Genomic DNA, 18785 nt, shown 5'->3' on the forward strand with positions numbered 1-18785 from the left:
ATTTTCTGGGCACAGCTATGTTCAACTTCTGAGCCCCTCTGAGCCAAAGGCAGAAAGCCCACCCAGCAGCCAAACAAAGCCTCATCAATAAGGGACAGCAGCGGGACATGGCGCTGGGATAAGGGACTGTCCCGCCAAATAAGGGACGCGTGACAGCTATGTCCAGGGGTCAAGTCAAACCGCTGCGATAGCGGCAGCCAAGCGACCTCCAAGGGGTGCAAGTCTGGGCAGTGAGTCTGGAGGTCCTGGGCTGCCCAGACGACAAGACCCTCCTCTCAGCTTCACTGAGAAAAACAGAGTAAGACGTTGGGCACCCGCTTGGTTGCCGGAAGGAGGCGTAGAAGGCGCCATCAACTGCCTTAGGGACCCCAGTCTGGATTTGTGTAGGCTTCACTTCTTAGCCTCTCCTTCTCCCAATGATATCCTGCAAGTTAGCGGAGGTTTAGGATCAGATATTTCCTTCTCTTAGACAGGCTCCCTTCCCAAGATGATGACCTCTATCTGTCCATCACTTCCCTCAGTCTACGGCACGTGCCATCTATCTATCTACAGCCATACCTCGGGTTGAAGTTGCTTCAGGTTGAGCGTTTTCGGGTTGCGGAAGTAACAGAATGCGTTACTTCCGGGTTTCGCCACTCGCACATGCGCAGACTGTCAAAATGACGTCAGGCGCAGAAGCGGCGAATCGCAACCTGCGCATGTGCAGACGCGGATTGCGTTCGCTTCAGGATGCGAACGGTGCTCTGGAACGGATCCTGTTCATATCCAGAGGTACCACTGTATCTATCTCTATCTATTTATTTATTTATCTATCTATCTATAATTTTTATTTTTCCCCAATTAATATTTTACATTCACATCATTATTATCCACTATACAGTGGTACCTCTGGTTAAGAACTTAATTCGTTCTGGAGGTCTGTTCTTAACCTGAGGTACCACTTTAGCTAATGGTGCCTCCCGCTGCCGCGTGATTTCTGTTCTCATTCTGAAGCAAAGTTCTTAACCTGAGGTACTATTTCTGGGTTAGCAGAGTCTGTAACCTGAAGCATCTGTAACCCGAGGTACCACTGTACTGCTTTGGCTCTTAGAGCCTGTTGACTTCCCTCCCTCTCGCCTCATGCCTTTCAAAATTAACCTTTTTGCCATTTATACGTTTCCCAGTTCTAATTACGCTCGTTACAGAATGACTCAAAATTTAAACAAAGATAGAAAATTTCTCATTGCAAGTCTTCAGACAACCCTGCTAGTGATGTTAATTGCTAACAATGATCTTTCAAATATCGTATAAATTTACTCCAGTCCTTTTGGAATACTTTGATTGTGCTGGTTTTGGATTTTTCCTGTCAGCTTTGCCAGTTCTGCAAAGTACATCATCTTCATCTGCCACTCTTCTTTTGTTGGGACTTCTTGCTGTTTCCATTTTGGATAAAAGAACAACAAACAAACCTATGGTCACGTAAACCATCCTCAGTAAACACACGAGATGCAACTGGCTGTGTTCTTAGATAAATAAGGTATACTATTCATTGTATACCAGAGCTACTACTATGCCATAAGATCCACTATCTTGTAATTTCACACATGTGCTTTAACTACTGATGAAGCCCAGGACGGCGAAACAAGGCTGATATTCCAGAAATCCTTGTCTAGACTCTGTGAAAGGATTTTGTGGAACTGTAACAACCTTTCATGTGGATTGTTTGGACTTTATGAACAGACAGGTGGAATAGACACCATTACAGTGGTACCTCGGGTTAAGTACTTAATTTGTTCCAGAGGTCCGTTCTTAACCTGAAACTGTTCTTAACCTGAAGCACCACTTTAGCTAATGGGGCCTCCTGCTGCTGCCGCGCCGCCGGAGCACGATTTTTGTTCTCATCCTGAGGCAAAGTTCTTACCTCTCTCCGAGTTCTCTCCGAGGTCCGCAGAGCTCGTTCTGAACGCTTCGCCATGCTTAAAGATGCAGAGGAATTTATTCTACACGCCTCCACCCCCTTGTTTTCCCATCTCGGCGCATATCTCCATTCATCTCCACAACTCGAGTCAGACTTTCCGCTGGAAAGTGGCAGAAAGCAATTATCAGCGAGTTTTGCAAATAGTGTTCCTGTTACTTTTGAGTCGAGCCTCTTTTGCACTTCCTATGTCACGCCGAAATCAGGACCTCTTAGGATGTAACAGATTTTGGGGGACAGGAGGTGGGCCGGTGTGGAGGACTCCCTGGTCCTGAATGGGGTAACTGTGCCCCTGAAGGACCAGGTGCGCAGCCTGGGAGTCATTTTGGACTCACGGCTGTCCATGGAGGTGCAGGTCAGTTCTGTGTCCAGGGCAGCTGTCTACCAGCTCCATCTGGTAGACAGGATGAGGCCCTGCCTGCCTGCACACTGTCTCACCAGAGTGGTGCATGCTCTAGTTATCTCCCGCTTGGACTACTGCCATGCGCTCTATGTGGGGCTACCTTTGAAGGTGACCCGGAAACTACAACTAATCCAGAATGCGGCAGCTGGACTGGTGACTGGGAGCGGCCGCCGAGACCACATAACACCGGTCTTGAAAGACCTACACTGGCTCCCAGTACGTTTCTGAGCACAATTCAACGTGTTGGTGTTGACCTTTAAAGCCCTAAACGGCCTCAGTCCAGTATACCTGAAGGAGCATCTCCACCCCCATCGTTCAGCCTGGATGCTGAGGTCCAGCTCCAAGGGCCTTCTGGTGGTTCCCTCATTGCAAGAAGCTGAGGTTACAGCAAACCAGGCAGAGTGCCTTCTTGGTGGTGGCACCTGCAAGACATTGACTTCCACCAATCCCACAGCACCTTCTTTATCTCTCATTGTGTTTTCCTGTTTTCTTTATCATCTCTATCCTATATAAATCCTTCTTTCATATCCTTTCACTTCACAAGGTTATTCCAGACTCAGCCAGATTTCTGCCCTCGAACCTTGACTTTTGAGCTATTCATTTAGCAACTCCCATTCTTTTTTTACTTCACTTTTGGGTTTTTGGCTCTCAGAATACTTAGAATTAGCCAAATTGACAGACATAATAAAACAAAAAGCCAAATACTGAAGCACCACTTTAGCTAATGGGGCCTCCCGCTGCTGCTGCGCCGCTTCTGCACGATTTCTGTTCTCATCCTGAAGCAAAGTTCTTAACCCGAGGTAATATTTCTGGGTTAGCAGAGTCTGTAACCTGAAGCGTATGTAACCCGAGGTACCACTGTATACTTCTACGGACTTTCAAAGATTGACAGACGTGTGTTCATTCATTTCAAATATATTAGAGAATTGACAAGTGTACGCATTGTGCTTTTTGTTGTACTAAATCATGTATATCATGCAATAACAATTGCAGTCCTATCTAGTATACTGGAGCTAGCCGATCTAACCGGAAGAGTCCGCGACCAGAAGGAGGAGGAATATCACGAAGAATGGAAGAAATTTAATGATTATTTAGTTAAATTTGTTAAGCTAAAATAACTGGAAATAGCGTCCAGATACTTAAAGGGCTTAGGATTTTATCTATGTTAACTGATAAAATAATATGTTTAATACAAGGAGGAGAAGATTTAAAGATGTTAATGTTTAATTTAAAGGGTATTAAAATTGGGATTTGGAAAACCGTTATAAGGATATGCAATGAAATTCAACTAAGGGGAAACGAGGAAGTCGTTCTACAAAGTAAATAACTGTTATTTTCAATAAGGTTATGATTTATGTCTGTTATGTTTTGTTTGTTTTATGTTTTTGTTTGTCATTGATATTGTAAAAACTAATAATTTTTTTGCAAAAAAATAATAATAAAAAATATCTAGTATACTGGTCTTTATGTTGCTTGTGTTGTTTGTTTTTCCCAAAGATTCCTGCAGAGCCCGTTTTTCCAAACGCAACCTTTGTCAACACGGTTGGCGCACATGGCACCAGACTAGCAGTGTCGTCCAGCAATGTGGTTCTTATTGATCAACCTAGCCAAGGCCTCCACACTTAATAACTTTTGCGCTTCTTTTTCCAGATAAAGAGCTTCAGATCCTGAAACGCAGCGAGGGCGAGGCCCGGAAGGAATTCCCCAAAAAGACGCCGCTCCTGGATTCAGAAAGCAGCCTCACTCCCAATGCGTCCTCTTCAGAGTTTGTGCCGCCGTTGGCCGAGGACAACAGCAAGAACATCATCCCCGTCTACTGCTCCATCTTGGCAGCCGTGGTGGTGGGACTCCTGGCCTACGTGGCTTTCAAATCGTACGTCTGGAACGCTCAGGGTGGGACGGGCGTGTATAGGGGATTTTGGCAAGCAATGTGCCTTTGCGGCTGTGCAGGCTAGTGGTTGGAGCACACTTGGAGTGCAGAGCAAGCAAGAGTGTTGGCACAGTTTATTATTATTATTATTTAGATTTAAGATGGGGCTTTTGGGGCACGGCAGCTCAAAGCAACTTGCAGCATTGGAAATGATAATTATTATTATTAATAATAATAATTAATAGCAACAACAACAGCAATTATTATTATTATTATTATTATTATTATTATTATTATTATTATTCTGAAGGCTCCCCTTCAGAACCGGGCACTCAGCTCCCAGGCAGGCCTTACACACAGCAAATATCTTTATCAACGACTTGGATGATGGACTCAAGGGCATCCTGATCAAATTTGCAGATGACACCAAACTGGGAGGGGTGGCTAACACCCCAGAGGACAGGATCACACTTCAAAACGACCTTGACAGATTAGAGAACTGGGCCAAAACAAACAAGATGAATTTTAACAGGGAGAAATGTAAAGTATTGCACTTGGGCAAAAAAAATGAGAGGCACAAATACAAGATGGGTGACACCTGGCTTGAGAGCAGTACATGTGAAAAGGATCTAGGAGTCTTGGTTGACCACAAACTTGACATGAGCCAACAGTGTGACGCGGCAGCTAAAAAAGCCAATGCAATTCTGGGCTGCATCAATAGGAGTATAGCATCTAGATCAAGGGAAGTAATAGTGCCACTGTATTCTGCTCTGGTCAGACCTCACCTGGAGTACTGTGTCCAGTTCTGGGCACCACAGTTCAAGAAGGACACTGACAAACTGGAACGTGTCCAGAGGAGGGCAACCAAAATGGTCAAAGACCTGGAAACGATGCCTTATGAGGAATGGCTAAGGGAGCTGGGCATGTTTAGCCTGGAGAAGAGGAGGTTAAGGGGTGATATGATAGCCATGTTCAAATATATAAAAGGATGTCACATAGAGGAGGGAGAAAGGTTGTTTTCTGCTGCTCCAGAGAAGCGGACACGGAGCAATGGATCCAAACGACAAGAAAGAAGATTCCACCTAAACATTAGGAAGAACTTCCTGACAGTAAGAGCTGTTCGACAGTGGAATTTGCTGCCAAGGAGTGTGGTGGAGTCTCCTTCTTTGGAGGTCTTTAAGCAGAGGCTTGACAACCATATGTCAGGAGTGCTCTGATGGTGTTTCCTGCTTGGCAGGGGGTTGGACTCGATGGCCCTTGTGGTCTCTTCCAACTCTATGATTCTATGATTCTATTCTAACAACAACAACAGCATCAACAACAACAACAATTTATTATTTATACCCCACCCATCTGGCTGAGTTTCCCCAGCCACTCTGGGCACATATTAAAACCAGCATTTAAAAAAATCCTAAAATAATAATAATAATAATAATAATAATAATAATAATAATAATAATAATATTTTATTTATATCCCGCCCTCCCCAGCCGAAGCAGGGCTCAGAGCGGCTAACCACAATAAAAATAACACAGCTTACATAGAATCACCATCAATTAATTGAAATTCATTCTAAAATCAATTCATTCTAAAATCAATTCATCCATTTATATATTTTAAAGCTATGTTAAAACATCGCGCCCACGCAAAAAAAGGCCATTGGTTAAAAGCCAAAAGGCCTGACCAGTTGGTAGAGTATGAGATTCTTAATCTCTGGGTTCTGGGTTCGAGTGCTGCATTGGGCGAAAGATTCCTTCAGTGCAAGGGGATTGGACTAGATGATCATCCTGGTCCCTTCCAACTTTATGATTCTGTGACAATTAAAAACAAACAATTTGCCTAATCCTCTTTTAAAGCCATTGAAGTTGGTGCTCACCACAGTTTCCTGTGGGAGAGAGTTCCGCAGGTTAACTGTGTCAAGAAGGACTTCCATTCCTCTCTCCCGGATCCCCCATCATCCTTGGACGTCCACGAGTTCTAGCGCTATGAGAGAGGGAGAAAAACTGTTCTCTGGATCGGATCGGCTATCGGAAAGTACCACTTAGGCTGAGCCGGACCAGTTCCTCCCAGTAACGCCAACACGGACTGGCAGCATCTCCGCTAACCCAGAAATAGTACCTCGGGTTAATAACTTTGCTTCAGGATGAGAACAGAAATCGTGCTCTGGCGGCGCGGCGGCAGCAGGAGGCCCCATTAGCTAAAGTGGTGCTTCAGGTTAAGAACAGTTTCAGGTTAAGAACGGACCTCCAGAACGAATTAAGTACTTTACCCGAGGTACCACTGTAATAATAACAAGAACAACAACAATAATAATATTAATTTATCATTTATACCCCGCCCATCTGGCTGAGCTTCCCCAGCCATTCTGGGGAAGTAATGCAGTAATGCAGTAATGCAACAAACATTAAAAGCTTCCCTAAACATTTCTCCCATTTTCTTCTGTGCCCAGGTGCTCTGTTGAGTCCTGGCGAGGCAGCAACTTGGCCACAATAGGGTTGCAAAAAGACACACACGCACACCAACGGGAGCTGCGGCACTATCCAAAAATGTGGGGAAAGGCTGTCCTCCCCGCTGGGCCGGGTCTCGCCGCTGGGGCCTGTCGCCTGAATAGGATTAAGCCCGGAGCTGGGATGCTGAGGTCCAGATTAGGCCAGTCTCTTTTCTCGCCAGCCGGGGAGGCTGAGATTAATGGGGTCTGGCTGAAAAGAAGCCCAGCCACTTGCTGTTCTATTGGGAACGGGCAAAACTCCTCCTTTGTGCCGGCTTTTGGGGCGGATTTATTTCCCTCCGAGCCGCCTCACCCCCTCGCGGGGCTCCCGCTCTTTATACATTCCTCTCACACCGTCGGACCCCCAAGCCCAGGCCCCTCCTGCTGCTGGGGGCTCTATAGATTTGGCTGCGGCCGACGGCCCCACCACTGCTCTCCCCTGGCTCCCCAAATCCACCTCCCGCTTCTGATTTTCCCTCATAAATTTAGTGCGAGGCGAAGCCGTTGGCCCCCCTCTCTTTGGGGAGGAGAGGAGCCAGTTTGCGAGCCGTTTCCTCCGGCCCTCTCTGCACCCCGCTTCCTGGCATCGCCCTGTTGGACCACCACCCCCCCAAAAAAAGCACACACACACAATGTTGCAGTGCAAATGTTTGCAGTTTTGCAGCAATGTCCGCCAGCTCTCCACATGGCAGGGGGTTCATCTTGCAAATTTGCTCGGTGGTCTGTTATCAGTTTAAAAAATCTGGGGTGCGTTTGGGACACTGCGTGTCCCAAGTTCTGGTCGCCTCGCCTCAAAGCGGAGTTGGAAGAGGTTGGGAAAAGATGAAGGGGATGGATTGAATCCCGTTGCGAGGAAAAGGACCGTTTAGAGAAAAGGGAAGGAATTGGAGAGACGTGAGATTCTGTGTGGCGTGGCGATAGTTGATAAGAGAAAAGCTTTCTTAAACTTTCGTATGGCAGTAGAACTCGTGGGACGAAGCTGAACGTTGGAAGGTTTAGGGCAGAGAAAAGAAAATCCTTCGTTGCACAGCGTAGAGTTAGCCTGTGGAACTCCCTGCCACAGTCCACCAAGCTATCTGACTTTAAAAGAGGATTGGACAAATTGATGGAGGGCTATCGATGGCTAAGCTCAGCCTCCACAGTCAGAAACCGTTCCGTTCTTCCAAGATGGTGTTCTCCGTTCCTCCCTGCTCATCCTTCCCCCCCCCCGCCCCCGTTTTAAGTAAGATACCCAAAAGTATTACAGTGGTAACTCAGGTTACATACGCTTCAGGTTACAGACTCCGCTAACCCAGAAATAGTGCTTCAGGTTAAGAACTTTGCTTCAGGATAAGAACAGAAATCGTGCTCCGGCGGCGCAGCGGCAGCAGCAGGAGGCCCCATTAGCTAAAGTGGTGCTTCAGGTTAAGAACCGTTTCAGGTTAAGAACGGACCTCCGGAACAAATTAAGTACTTTACCCGAGGTACCACTGTACAGAGATGCCAGGAAAGAACAAAGAGGAAGAAACAAAGGATTAAATGAAAAAGTAAAACTGAGAGGAAGCACATGAATGTTCCCCAACCTTAGTGGGCTTCCCTCCTCTATCTATATCTATGACTATGTCTATGTCTATATGTGTGTGGAGAGAGAGAAAGTTTGCTTTTTAATTAAATCCATACGGAATAGCACCATGCAGGCAAGTGATCAGATGTTGTTTAGTTGTGTCTGACTCTTCGTGACCCCCTGGACCAGCACGCCAGGCACTCCTGTCTTCCGCTGCCTCCCACAGTTTGGTCAAACTCATGTTCGTAGCTTCGAGGACACTGTCCCACCATCTCGTCCTCCGTCGTCCCCTTCTCCTTGTGCCCTCCATCTTTCCCAACATCAGGGTCTTTTCCAGAGAGTCTTCTCTTCTCCTGAGGTGGCCAAAGTATTGGAGCCTCAGCTTCAGGATCTGTCCTTCCGGTGAGCCCTCAGGGCTGATTTCCTTCAGAATGGAGAGGGTGGATCTTCTTGCAGTCCATGGGACTCTCAAGAGTCTCCTCCAGCACCAGAATTCAAAAGCATCCATTCTTCGGCGATCAGCCTTCTTTATGGTCCAGCTCTCACTTCCATACATCACTACTGGGAAAACCATAGCTTTGACTATACGGACCTTTGTCGGCAAGGTGATGTCTCTGCTTTTTAAGATGCTGTCTAGGTTTGTCATTGCTTTCCTCCCAAGAAGCAGGTGTCTTTTAATTTCGTGACTGCTGTCACCATCTGCAGTGATCATGGAGCCCAAGAAAATAAAACCTCTCACTGCCTCCATTTCCTCCCCTTCTATTTGCCAGGAGGTGATGGGACCAGTTGTAAATGTTTAACATATGTCATTAAAACGTTTAACATATGTCATTAAAAGGAAAGCACTAGAAAGTTTACGCTACCGGATGGCAATGCCTCCGTCTCATAATGTAGGTTGTGGCACCCAACTTTTTTTTGGGGGGGTGCCAGCATGTGTGTGTGACACCATGTAGCAGGATGAGGCCTAGCAGGGCCTGTCGTGGCCACGGGAAGACCCAAAGGGGCCTGCTGCGGCCACAGGTAAGCCTGGTGGACTGTGCCGCAGAATATTGTGGGTCATTGTGCCCTCCATCTTTCCCAACATCAGGGTCTTTTCCAGGGAGTCTTCTCTTCTCATGAGGTGGCCAAAGTATTGGAGTCTCAGCTTCACGATCTGTCCTTCCAGTGAGCACTCAGGGCTGATTTCCTTCAGAATGGAGAGGTTGGATCTTCTTGCAGTCCATGGGACTCTCAAGAGTCTCCTCCAGCACCATAATCCACCATTCTTCGGCGATCAGCCTTCTTTATGGTCCAGCTCTCACTTCCATACATCACTACAGTGGTACCTTGGGTTAAGTACTCAGTTCCACTTTAGCTAATGGGGCCTCCTGCTGCTGCCGCGCCGACGGAGCACGATTTCTGTTCTTATCCTGAAGCAAAGTTCTTAACCTGAGGTACTATTTCTGGGTTAGCGTAGTCTGTAACCTGAAGCGTATGTAACCCAAGGTACCGCTGTACTGGGAAAAGGCTCCCCTAACCCAGATTCTGGCATTGAGAGAATAACGCAAGGGGTTCTCACCCCAGATGACTATTTGTATAGAAGGTGGGGATTGCCAAAGAAGAAGAAGACAACAACAGAGGATGGTCTAAACTGGCGGGGTGCGGGCTGCAAGCTCATCTGCCAGCGGAGCCGGTGTCAGTGGCCGGGGAGGGGGTCGCGAGAAGCCCTTGCTCTCCTCTCCACAGGCCCTCCAAGTCTGGGATAATAAGCCTGCGTCAATTCTCTCCCCTGCTGGCATCTGAAGACAGATGGCCCAGAAAATGCTAGCGGAAAGGGAAGGGGCTGCCAGGAGGAATTTTGCGGTGGCAGAGTGGGAAACAGCTGGTTCAGGAAGGAGGAGGAGGAGAAGGGGATGGGAGGAATGGCAGGAAAGGAGGAGAGAGGGAGAGGAAACCGGCTGTTGGGTGTACAGAAGGATGGAAAGGGAGATAAAGGGGAAGTTCAGCTCAAGGTAATTTGGGGCGCAGTTGCAACTGTTTATAGATGGTGGGGAGTGTCCTCTACGTTCATTTCTGGCCATGCACATAATAAGGGGATTCCGCCCTCCCCCCCAATAATAAGACCTGTGAGGTTTAATAAGTTATCTGTTTATATTTGGGCAACTTTTCTGCTGTCCTTCATCGGAAGGAGAAAAACCATCATTTCCTCAATAACAATTTAAACAATTTATTCAACTAAAACAATAACAATATAGCATACGTATCCATGTTTGTTAACTGATGTGGTTAAACGGTTTTTTAAAATACAACAGGCTGAGTTTTATCACACATGAAATCCTCATTTCCTGATGAATAGCCTTTGGACTAGAACGTAACTTAAATAGAAAACTATCTTTAGAAAGATTTTTCCTCCAAAAGCATTTGATTTTAAAAATCCGATTGAAAGAAAATAAAACCTATCAATCAATCAAATTTATTTATTTATTTATTTTTAAAATCATTGATATTTTTTTTAAAAAAAACATTTTTATTAGTTTTTTTAACATATTAATTCCAACATTCATATAGAATAATTTCTCATCTTGTTCAATATTTTTGGACTTCCGTCAACACCTCTGACGATTTTCCGTTCTTTATCGCTTCTTGTGCATTTCTTAATTTCATATTACCTTTCGTTATCCTTAACCAATAATTCTCCTCCTTATCTTTTTTGCAATACACCTCTTGCAAACCTAACGAGCATCATTTGTTCATCGCAATTGCTTTTCAAATAGTCCGTAAATTTACTCCGGTCTTTATTTTTATCCACCCCAGTCTTCTCGCAAGTCAGATTCTCCCCCACTGAGCCACAGTGGTTTCCTGGTTGGGGTCTTCAGGGCAAGGCAGAAGCGATTGGTAGCATTCATGGGGGGGGAACGGGTTTGGGGGGAAATCTGGGTTTCACCTCTTCCTGCTCTGTGCCCCTCGCTGACGTCCGTGTGTCCCCCTCCATCCCTTTTGGCACGATTGCAGCTGGACCACATGCAAGCAGAAGAAACAGCTGGCAAAGGCCCGGGCGGGCGAACTGGTGACGTCCCCGGAGGGCGAGAAACTTCACAGCGACAGCGGGGTCTTCCTCGACACCCACAGCCTGCAGGATCAGCACCTTCCTAAGAAGGGTAAAAATAATAATAATAATAATTTATTATTTGTACCCCGCCCATCTGGCTGGGTTTCCCCAGCCACTCTGAGCGGCTTCCACAAAGACAAAAAATACACTAAGATGTCACACATTAAAAACTTCCCTGAACAGGGCTGCCTTAAGATGTCATTTGTCAGGTAGTTGTTTATCTCTTTGACATCTGATGGGAGGGCGTTCCACAGGGCGGGTGCCACCACCGAGAAGGCCCTCTGCCTGGTTCCCTATAACTTGGCTTCTCATAGCGAGGGAACCGCCATAAGGCCCTTGGTGCTGGACCTGAGTGTCTGGGCAGAACGATGGGGGTGGAGACGCTTCTTCAGGTATACTGGGCCAAGGCCGTTTAGGGCTTTCAAGGTCAGCACCAACATTTTTAATTGTGCTCGGAAACGTACTGGGAGCCAATATAGGTCTTTCAGGACTGGCGTTATGTGGTCTTGGCGGCCGCTCCCAGTCACCAGTCTAGCTGCCGCATTCTGGATTAGTTGTAGTTTCTGGGTCACCTTCAAAGGTAGCTCCACGTAGAGCACATTGCAGTAGTCCAAGCGGGAGATAACCAGAGCATGCACCACTCTGGTAAGGCAAGGCTTGTGCCCCCAGGGTTTTCCCAAGCACAAACGGGGCGGCGTGATTCGTGGCTGGCACACCCTGGCCCAAACTGGTGCAGGCAGTGGCGTAGCGAAGTGAGGTGGTACCCGGTGCAGAATTTTTTTTTGTCACACACACCCTACACATACATCGATGGCTCGGGATGGGCTGCAGAGTCGCGGGTGGCGCGCATTTTTGTTTTAATGTTTGAATTACAAGTCACTTTGAATCTGCATCTTGATTGTTTTTTTAAAGACACAAATAAGTCCAGTAAGTTTTGTTTCTTTCATGAAATTTTTATACTTCTTGATTGTAACAGACCTCGGAATGAAACAATATTTTTTGGGGGGGTGAAAACAGTTAAAAGCACTATTTAAAGCATTCAAAACATAAAATCAGCAAGAAACCGAAAGCGGATCAAAATGCAAATCAGCGTTTCTGAGCACCTGAGTTGGCTTGCTTAAATAAACATGTTTTTAAAGGTAAAGGGACCCCTGACCATTAGGTCCAGTCGTGATCGACTCTGGGGTTGCAGCGCTCATCTCGCTTTATTGGCCGAGGGAGCCGGCGTACAGCTTCCGGGTCATGGGGCCAGCATGACTAAGCCACTTCTGGCAAACCAGAGTAGTGCACGGAAAAGCCGTTTACCTTCCCGCCAGACTGGTACCTATTTATCTACTTGCACTTTGACGTGCTTTCGAACTGCCAGGATGGCAGGAGCAGGGACCGAGCAGTGGGAGCTCACCCCGTTGCGGGGATTCGAACCGCCGACCTTCTGACCGGCAAGTCCTAGGCTCTGTGGTTTAACCCACAGTGCCACCCGTGTCCCAACATGTTTTTAGCAGGTGCCAAAAAGGGTGCAGTGAATGTCAATAGGCAGGGAGTTTCAAAGTTTAGTTGCTGCCACAATCTCGGAACAGGTATTATGTGGCGCCTCTAATGGTGCCCGTTCCGCAGATCAAAGCGGGCAAGGGGGCGTATATTCGTGATATCCTTTCTGACCTTCCCCTCTCTTTCTCCACGCAAAACAGGGCACAGGATTGAACCCCGCCTGTACACGAACCTTCCGCCCCACAAGCAGGAAGAGGTGGAGCAGCTGCTTGAAGCCCCCGCCCACGGCAAAGACTGGCGCTGCCTGGCCAACTACCTGGGCTACGAGGAAGAGACCATCGACACCTTCGGCCGGGGGGAGGCCCCCGCCCACACCCTGCTCTCCGATTGGTCGGCCAAGGAAGGGGCCACGCTGGAGTCCCTCTACACGGCCCTGGCGGCCATCGAGAGGGTGGACGTGGCAGAGAACTTGAGCGCCCCCGCCGAGGTCAGCTCCGTGGTGTGATGGGGGAACGGACCTGCTGGCCCGGCAGGTGGACTGACTTAGGGTTACGTTTGTGGGTTTGGGTTTTTACTAAAATTGCGGGGGGGGGGAGGGGACGGGAAGAAGAAGGGGCAAGTCAGGGATCGGGACGTTGGTTTTACTGTAAAGGGATTTCTTTAAACACATGGGAACTTGAGCAAACGGCAGTGGACATCATTGCGGCGCATGAACACCGATGGATAATGATAATACTTTTACGATTGGTACCCCACACGTCTGACTGGGTTGCCCCAGATGACCTGCAGATACAAGGAAGAGGGGAAATGGCTTTGTGCTTCCTTGTTTGGGGTCCTCCAGGGTCTACACTGTGTTTTTGTGCTGGGGGCGAAGCAGGCATGTGTGGTTTTCCCTTTCAGCAAAAGATTGGACTCAAAGGGGTTTTCGTACTCTCTGCACCTCCTACGTATTTCTATTTCAGGTGAGCTGGACCCCATTTCCGTACATCTTGCAGGTGTTGCATTTTTGTTCGGCAAGTCCTAGGCTCTGTGCTTTAACCCACAGCGCCACCCGTGTCCCTATCCAACACTTGGGAAATGCTAAAAAATATTCTATTTTTGGTCTTGCACTGGCACCCCCAAGATTGTCAGGCCAGTTCTACGTTGCTGACCTGTTTGCAGGACTAAAGATTGGGTTTCTCAGACCTGACGCTCGCCAGATTATTTGGACGCAAACCTCGCAGGGGCTGATGGGAGTTGTAGTCCGGAGGGCACAATGTTAAGGAAAACTAGTATAGATGTTGGAGAAGGAAGAGACATTTTGTGGGGACTGGGGGCTTGTAACTTCCTGAAGCTCTTACAGATACAGAACCACAAACTCGGTTAAAGAGGAGTTGTGAAACGACTTGTCGCTGGCTCTGATGCAAAGGGCAGAAATTTGTTCATTTCTAATGTGCCTTGGTTCACACAGCAAGCGTTCAGCAGAGACTCAGCTGACTGCAGTTTTGATCTTTCGCTCTCCTAAACAGGCCGACTCGGACATTGCAGGAAAATCAGACTCCATCAAGACTTGTCATGATCCTAGTCTTCAGTGAGGTGGACAACTTGTTCCTGAAATCTGTCAGTTATTAGACTATCGGTGGGTAGTGATTTATTGTCAAATTAGTGGAAAAGCAACCCTCCTCTAATGAAACCAGATATGTTTCTAGACTCCGTGTGTGGATTTTATTTTGGTACGGAAGACCATTCAGTCACATAAGCTCCCCCCGTAGTTGAAAGTGGTAAGAGCCCAAACGCAGATTGACCACCTCAATGAAGTTCCATTGCTGCTCATGTTTATAGACGCTGTTAATGCGCTGCAACCTCGTTTTCCTCCTGTAAATGTGTAATATATGTTATTTTCTTCCACCCTCTTGTAAGGAATGTGTTTTTCGCTTGGGTCTTTCTCCACCCACGGCATTTGTGTGTGTGTAACTAATTTCACCATTTATTTTTTTTACTTCTGGGGTTGGTTGATCTCTATTGCCATCAAATTCTGCCACGTTTTATTGAACAGAAAGAAGAGTGTCACTTTACTCAATACCAAACAAATGCATTAAACACGATTTTGGTTTAAAAGGCATTCTTTGCTTTTGTGGGGATGGCAGATGGGGATTTTCACAGCCACCTCTCTGACTTCTGCTTTTGCACACAGTTTTCAAGCACATCTTCACAGCCACAAGGTCTGGAAACATCAGTGTTTTTTCCCTTTTAAAAGAAAGAAACTTGATAATCATAGAATCTGAATTGTATACAGTGGACGCTCGGGTTGTGAATGTGATCCGTGCGGGATGCATGTTCACAACCCACAGCCTTCGCAACCCGCAGCAGCGCATCTGCGCATGCACAGGGTGCGATTTGGCACTTCTGCGCATGCGCAAAGCGTGATTTAGCGTTTTTGCGCATATGCAACCTCCAAAACCCAGAAGTAACCCGTTCCAGTACTTCCGGGTTTCGGAGTGTCCATAACCTGAAGCGTCTGTAACCCGAGGTATTGACTGTATTGAGCACCACATTCTGCACACTAAGGACTAGAAACTTCATTTGGTTAATTTAAAACCACCGCAAAATCATATGGACTAGAAACTCCCTTTAAAAAGAAAAGAAAGCTGGGACTGAATGCACTCAACTCCACAGAGCAGCTGCTTTTATGCCACTGCCATCTTTGTGCAAAATTGCAGGGAGAATACAGGCCCAGGCAAAACAATTTTATGCAAGCCCAGGACGGTTTATTGCAGTGCACAAAATTCCTGAGCCGGACAAAGTTCCACCAGGGCCCCTTGCTCTGGCTGGTCACATCAACCCTTACATTTCCCAGATGTCCAACAGATGTTGCATTTTTTAATTTACTTATTTGAGACGGGGAGAGAGAGAGAGAGAGCTCACATCCAAGCACCACGCTCTGGAGCCGGGTCACTTTAATCATTTGCAGAAAGTCTGCATTTATTATGCCAGAGATCTATCTCTTGAAAATCCAGAGAGACTTTTGATGCATATATTGAACACTTCCATTCGACTTCCGAGGCGCGTTTGAAAATGGAAGCATTCACTTCCGGGCTGTCGGTGTTCGAAAGCTGAAACGTTTGACTTCCAAAACGTGCAACAACCACGGTGCTGGAGGAGACTCTTGAGAGTCCCATGGACTGCAAGAAGATCAAACCTCTCCATTCTGAAGGAAATCAGCCCTGAGTGCTCACTGGAAGGACAGATCCTGAAGCTGAGGCTCCAAGACTTTGGCCACCTCATGAGAAGAGAAGACTCCCTGGAAAAGACCCTGATGTTGGGAAAGATGGAGGGCACAAGGAGAAGGGGACGACAGAGGACGAGATGGTGGGACAGTGTTCTCGAAGCTACCAGCATGAGTTTGACCAAACTAAGGGAGGTAGTGGAAGACAGGAGTGCCTGGCGTGCTCTGGTCCAGGGGGTCATGAAGAGGCGGACACGACTAAACGACTAAACAACACCACCACCCTCAAGTCTCATTGCACCTAGTTCCAGTTTCCACTATGTAGGGCAGTTTTTCCCCCACATGCTGGAACTGCCCGTGCATTGGAAGGGAGCGCATACCGGGCGCCACAGGGCCCCTCGCGGCTGCTCCTCTTTGCAAAGCGCACACATGTGCTCTTGGCCTGCTCTTGCCTTTGAAATCTCCAGGGCCCGGGCCTTGAGGATCAAAGGCAGAGAAGGGGGAGCAGCTGGAAGAGGAAGCATCTGTTGCTAATGGGAGCCAGGCATGGAAACCGGATAGCGGGTGGCCACGGCGCGGAGACCAATGCCAGCCGGAGGAGAGGGGGTAGAGAGAGACAAAGCGGGGGTCTCTGTGCACAGACGCACATCCACACACACAGCGCATCGAAATTTGTGGAACAGGCTGGCTGTCGGCATGTCCGCCAGTCGACCCTTCAAACATGTATAATAATAATAATTTTTATGTATTTATACCCCGCCCTTCCCGGTTTAAAAACCGGGCTCAGGGCGACTAACAGCAAATATAAAACATTGATTAAAATGCAACTTAAAAACAGCATAAAATATAGCATCAATGCAGCATCAGTGTCAATAACATTCAAAAATTTGGGGGTCATTTTTTTGGGGGGGGGAACCCAGTCAGTAGACATCAAATGATCACCAGGGCTAACTGGCCAAGTTGGTCCTACTAGGGCCAGCAAGGAGACCAGGGAAGAATTTAAATGTGGGGTCCCAGAAAGGGTTTCTTCATAGAAGAGGAAAGGGAAAATGGGAATAGAGGATCAGGCTAATTCAAATTGAAGGCCAGGCGGAATAGCTCTGTCTTACAGGCCCTGCAGAAGGAGATCAAGTCCTGCAGGGCCCTAGTTTCGTGGGACAGAGCATTCCACCAGGTCGGAGACACCACTGAGAAGGCCCTGGCCCTGGTGGAGGATAGTCTGGCTTCCTTAGGGCCCGGGACCTTTAAGCTATTAAAGGTCCCAGGCCAAATGTCCTCGCGATTCCTTCCAGGATGTGCAAAGAGGTGCCCATTTCTTTCTTTTCTTCTTTTTCTTCAATTCAATCTTTATTGGTTTATAATCAAAATAGACACACAAAGAAAACTTAGAAGAATGAAAAAAAAGAGCAACACATCACTTACAAATTAAAAAAAAATAAAGAAAATAGAACAATACATCGTGAATACACAAAAATATTTCAGCCATCAACTTCCAACTTCCTTGATATGGGTTCTTTGTTTCCTTGATTATTATTGTTTCCTTAATTACTTGCCTCTGTTTTTCAACAAACGTAGCCTTTATTAAATCTTATTTGTGTTCTTAATACCTTAATTCAATTCCGAGAGTTATTCAAAGCTTTCTAAAGTTTTAATATGGGGACGCTGTTCTTTTAAATATTGTCTATAAATCTCCCATTCCTTTTTAAACTTTCGGGTCGATCGATCTCTGATCTTTTCTGTCATGTATACTAGTTCCATGTATTCAAGCAGTTTTACTTGCCACTCCTCTTTTGATGGAGTTTTATCTCCTTTCCATCCCTTGGCAATCAGCAATCCTCCTTTTCTCGCGATGTCTGATGTCATTATGCCTAAGAGGAAGGCTTCAGGTTTTTTGATCAATGTTATTTTGAACATTTTTTAAAAATCCATTATATACAAGTTCCCAAAAGCTCTTTAATTTTTTTGCAACCCCACCACATTTGGTACGTTGTTCCCTCTAACTCTCTACACCTCCGGCATAAATTTGAGTTGGTTTTGTGCATTTTAGACAGGTTGCTCGGGGTGATGTACCACCTAAATAGCATCTTCATAAAGTTTTCTTTTATAGTGAAGCAAGCCGTGTCCATTTCATAGAATTGCAGAATTGCAGACCCCCGAAGTTCATCTATCTCAACCCCCTGCGATGCAGGAATCTCAAGACACAGTGCCTAATTTGAAACTGTACCAGAAGCCCCCGCTTTGCTTTGCAAATGTCCTGGCAGTTTTATTGCTGCGGCACTTTTTTGTAAAAGGGCAAACAAGTTAGGCAAACCGGATGGAATAATTAGGAGACCAGAGAAGAATGGCAAATTAAACTGTTGAACTATGCCAAAAACGGAAAGCTCAGGAACCAAGAAGATAAAAGCTTTAACGAAGAATGGGGAAAAATTATAATTTATCTTGGAGACCACTGTAGGCAGATGGAAACATTAGCAGGATTTCAATAACAGTTGTAATGTAGCGAGTATTATGGAGACAAGGGAGTGATATAAAATATGGATATTACCGTAGACTATTATGAGGAACGTTTGCTGGCACAACTGACGGATGGATGGTTGGAAGTCACTTTTATTTATCTTTATTTTGCTATTCTCATCTTTCTCTCTATTGGTATTCTATTATCATTTCTATAATTATTTTATCTTACTGTATTTGGGTAAGAATTGCTTGCGGATGAAGTCTGAAGGACCTTTGTGCGAGAGACGGA

General features: G+C 46.5%; 2 protein-coding genes across 2 annotated transcripts in view; one reads left to right on the forward strand and one right to left on the reverse strand.

Moving 5' to 3' along the window:
- The window catches only part of LOC310746132 (tumor necrosis factor receptor superfamily member 16-like), a 47405-nt gene extending 33994 nt beyond the window's left edge, over nt 1–13411 (forward strand). The window contains exons 4-6 of the mRNA XM_083579911.1: nt 4008–4230; nt 11250–11395; nt 13035–13411. Of these exons, the coding sequence (XP_083436037.1) occupies nt 4008–4230; nt 11250–11395; nt 13035–13339 (674 nt within the window). The 3' untranslated portion in view covers nt 13340–13411. The remainder of the gene's footprint in view (nt 1–4007; nt 4231–11249; nt 11396–13034) is intronic.
- The window catches only part of LOC310746227 (cathelicidin-related peptide Oh-Cath-like), a 520941-nt gene that overhangs the window by 194574 nt on the left and 307582 nt on the right, over nt 1–18785 (reverse strand). The window lies entirely within an intron of this gene.

Source organism: Podarcis filfolensis (genome assembly GCF_964270895.1).
Source record: "Podarcis filfolensis genome assembly, chromosome: 12".
NCBI lineage: Eukaryota > Metazoa > Chordata > Lepidosauria > Squamata > Lacertidae > Podarcis > Podarcis filfolensis.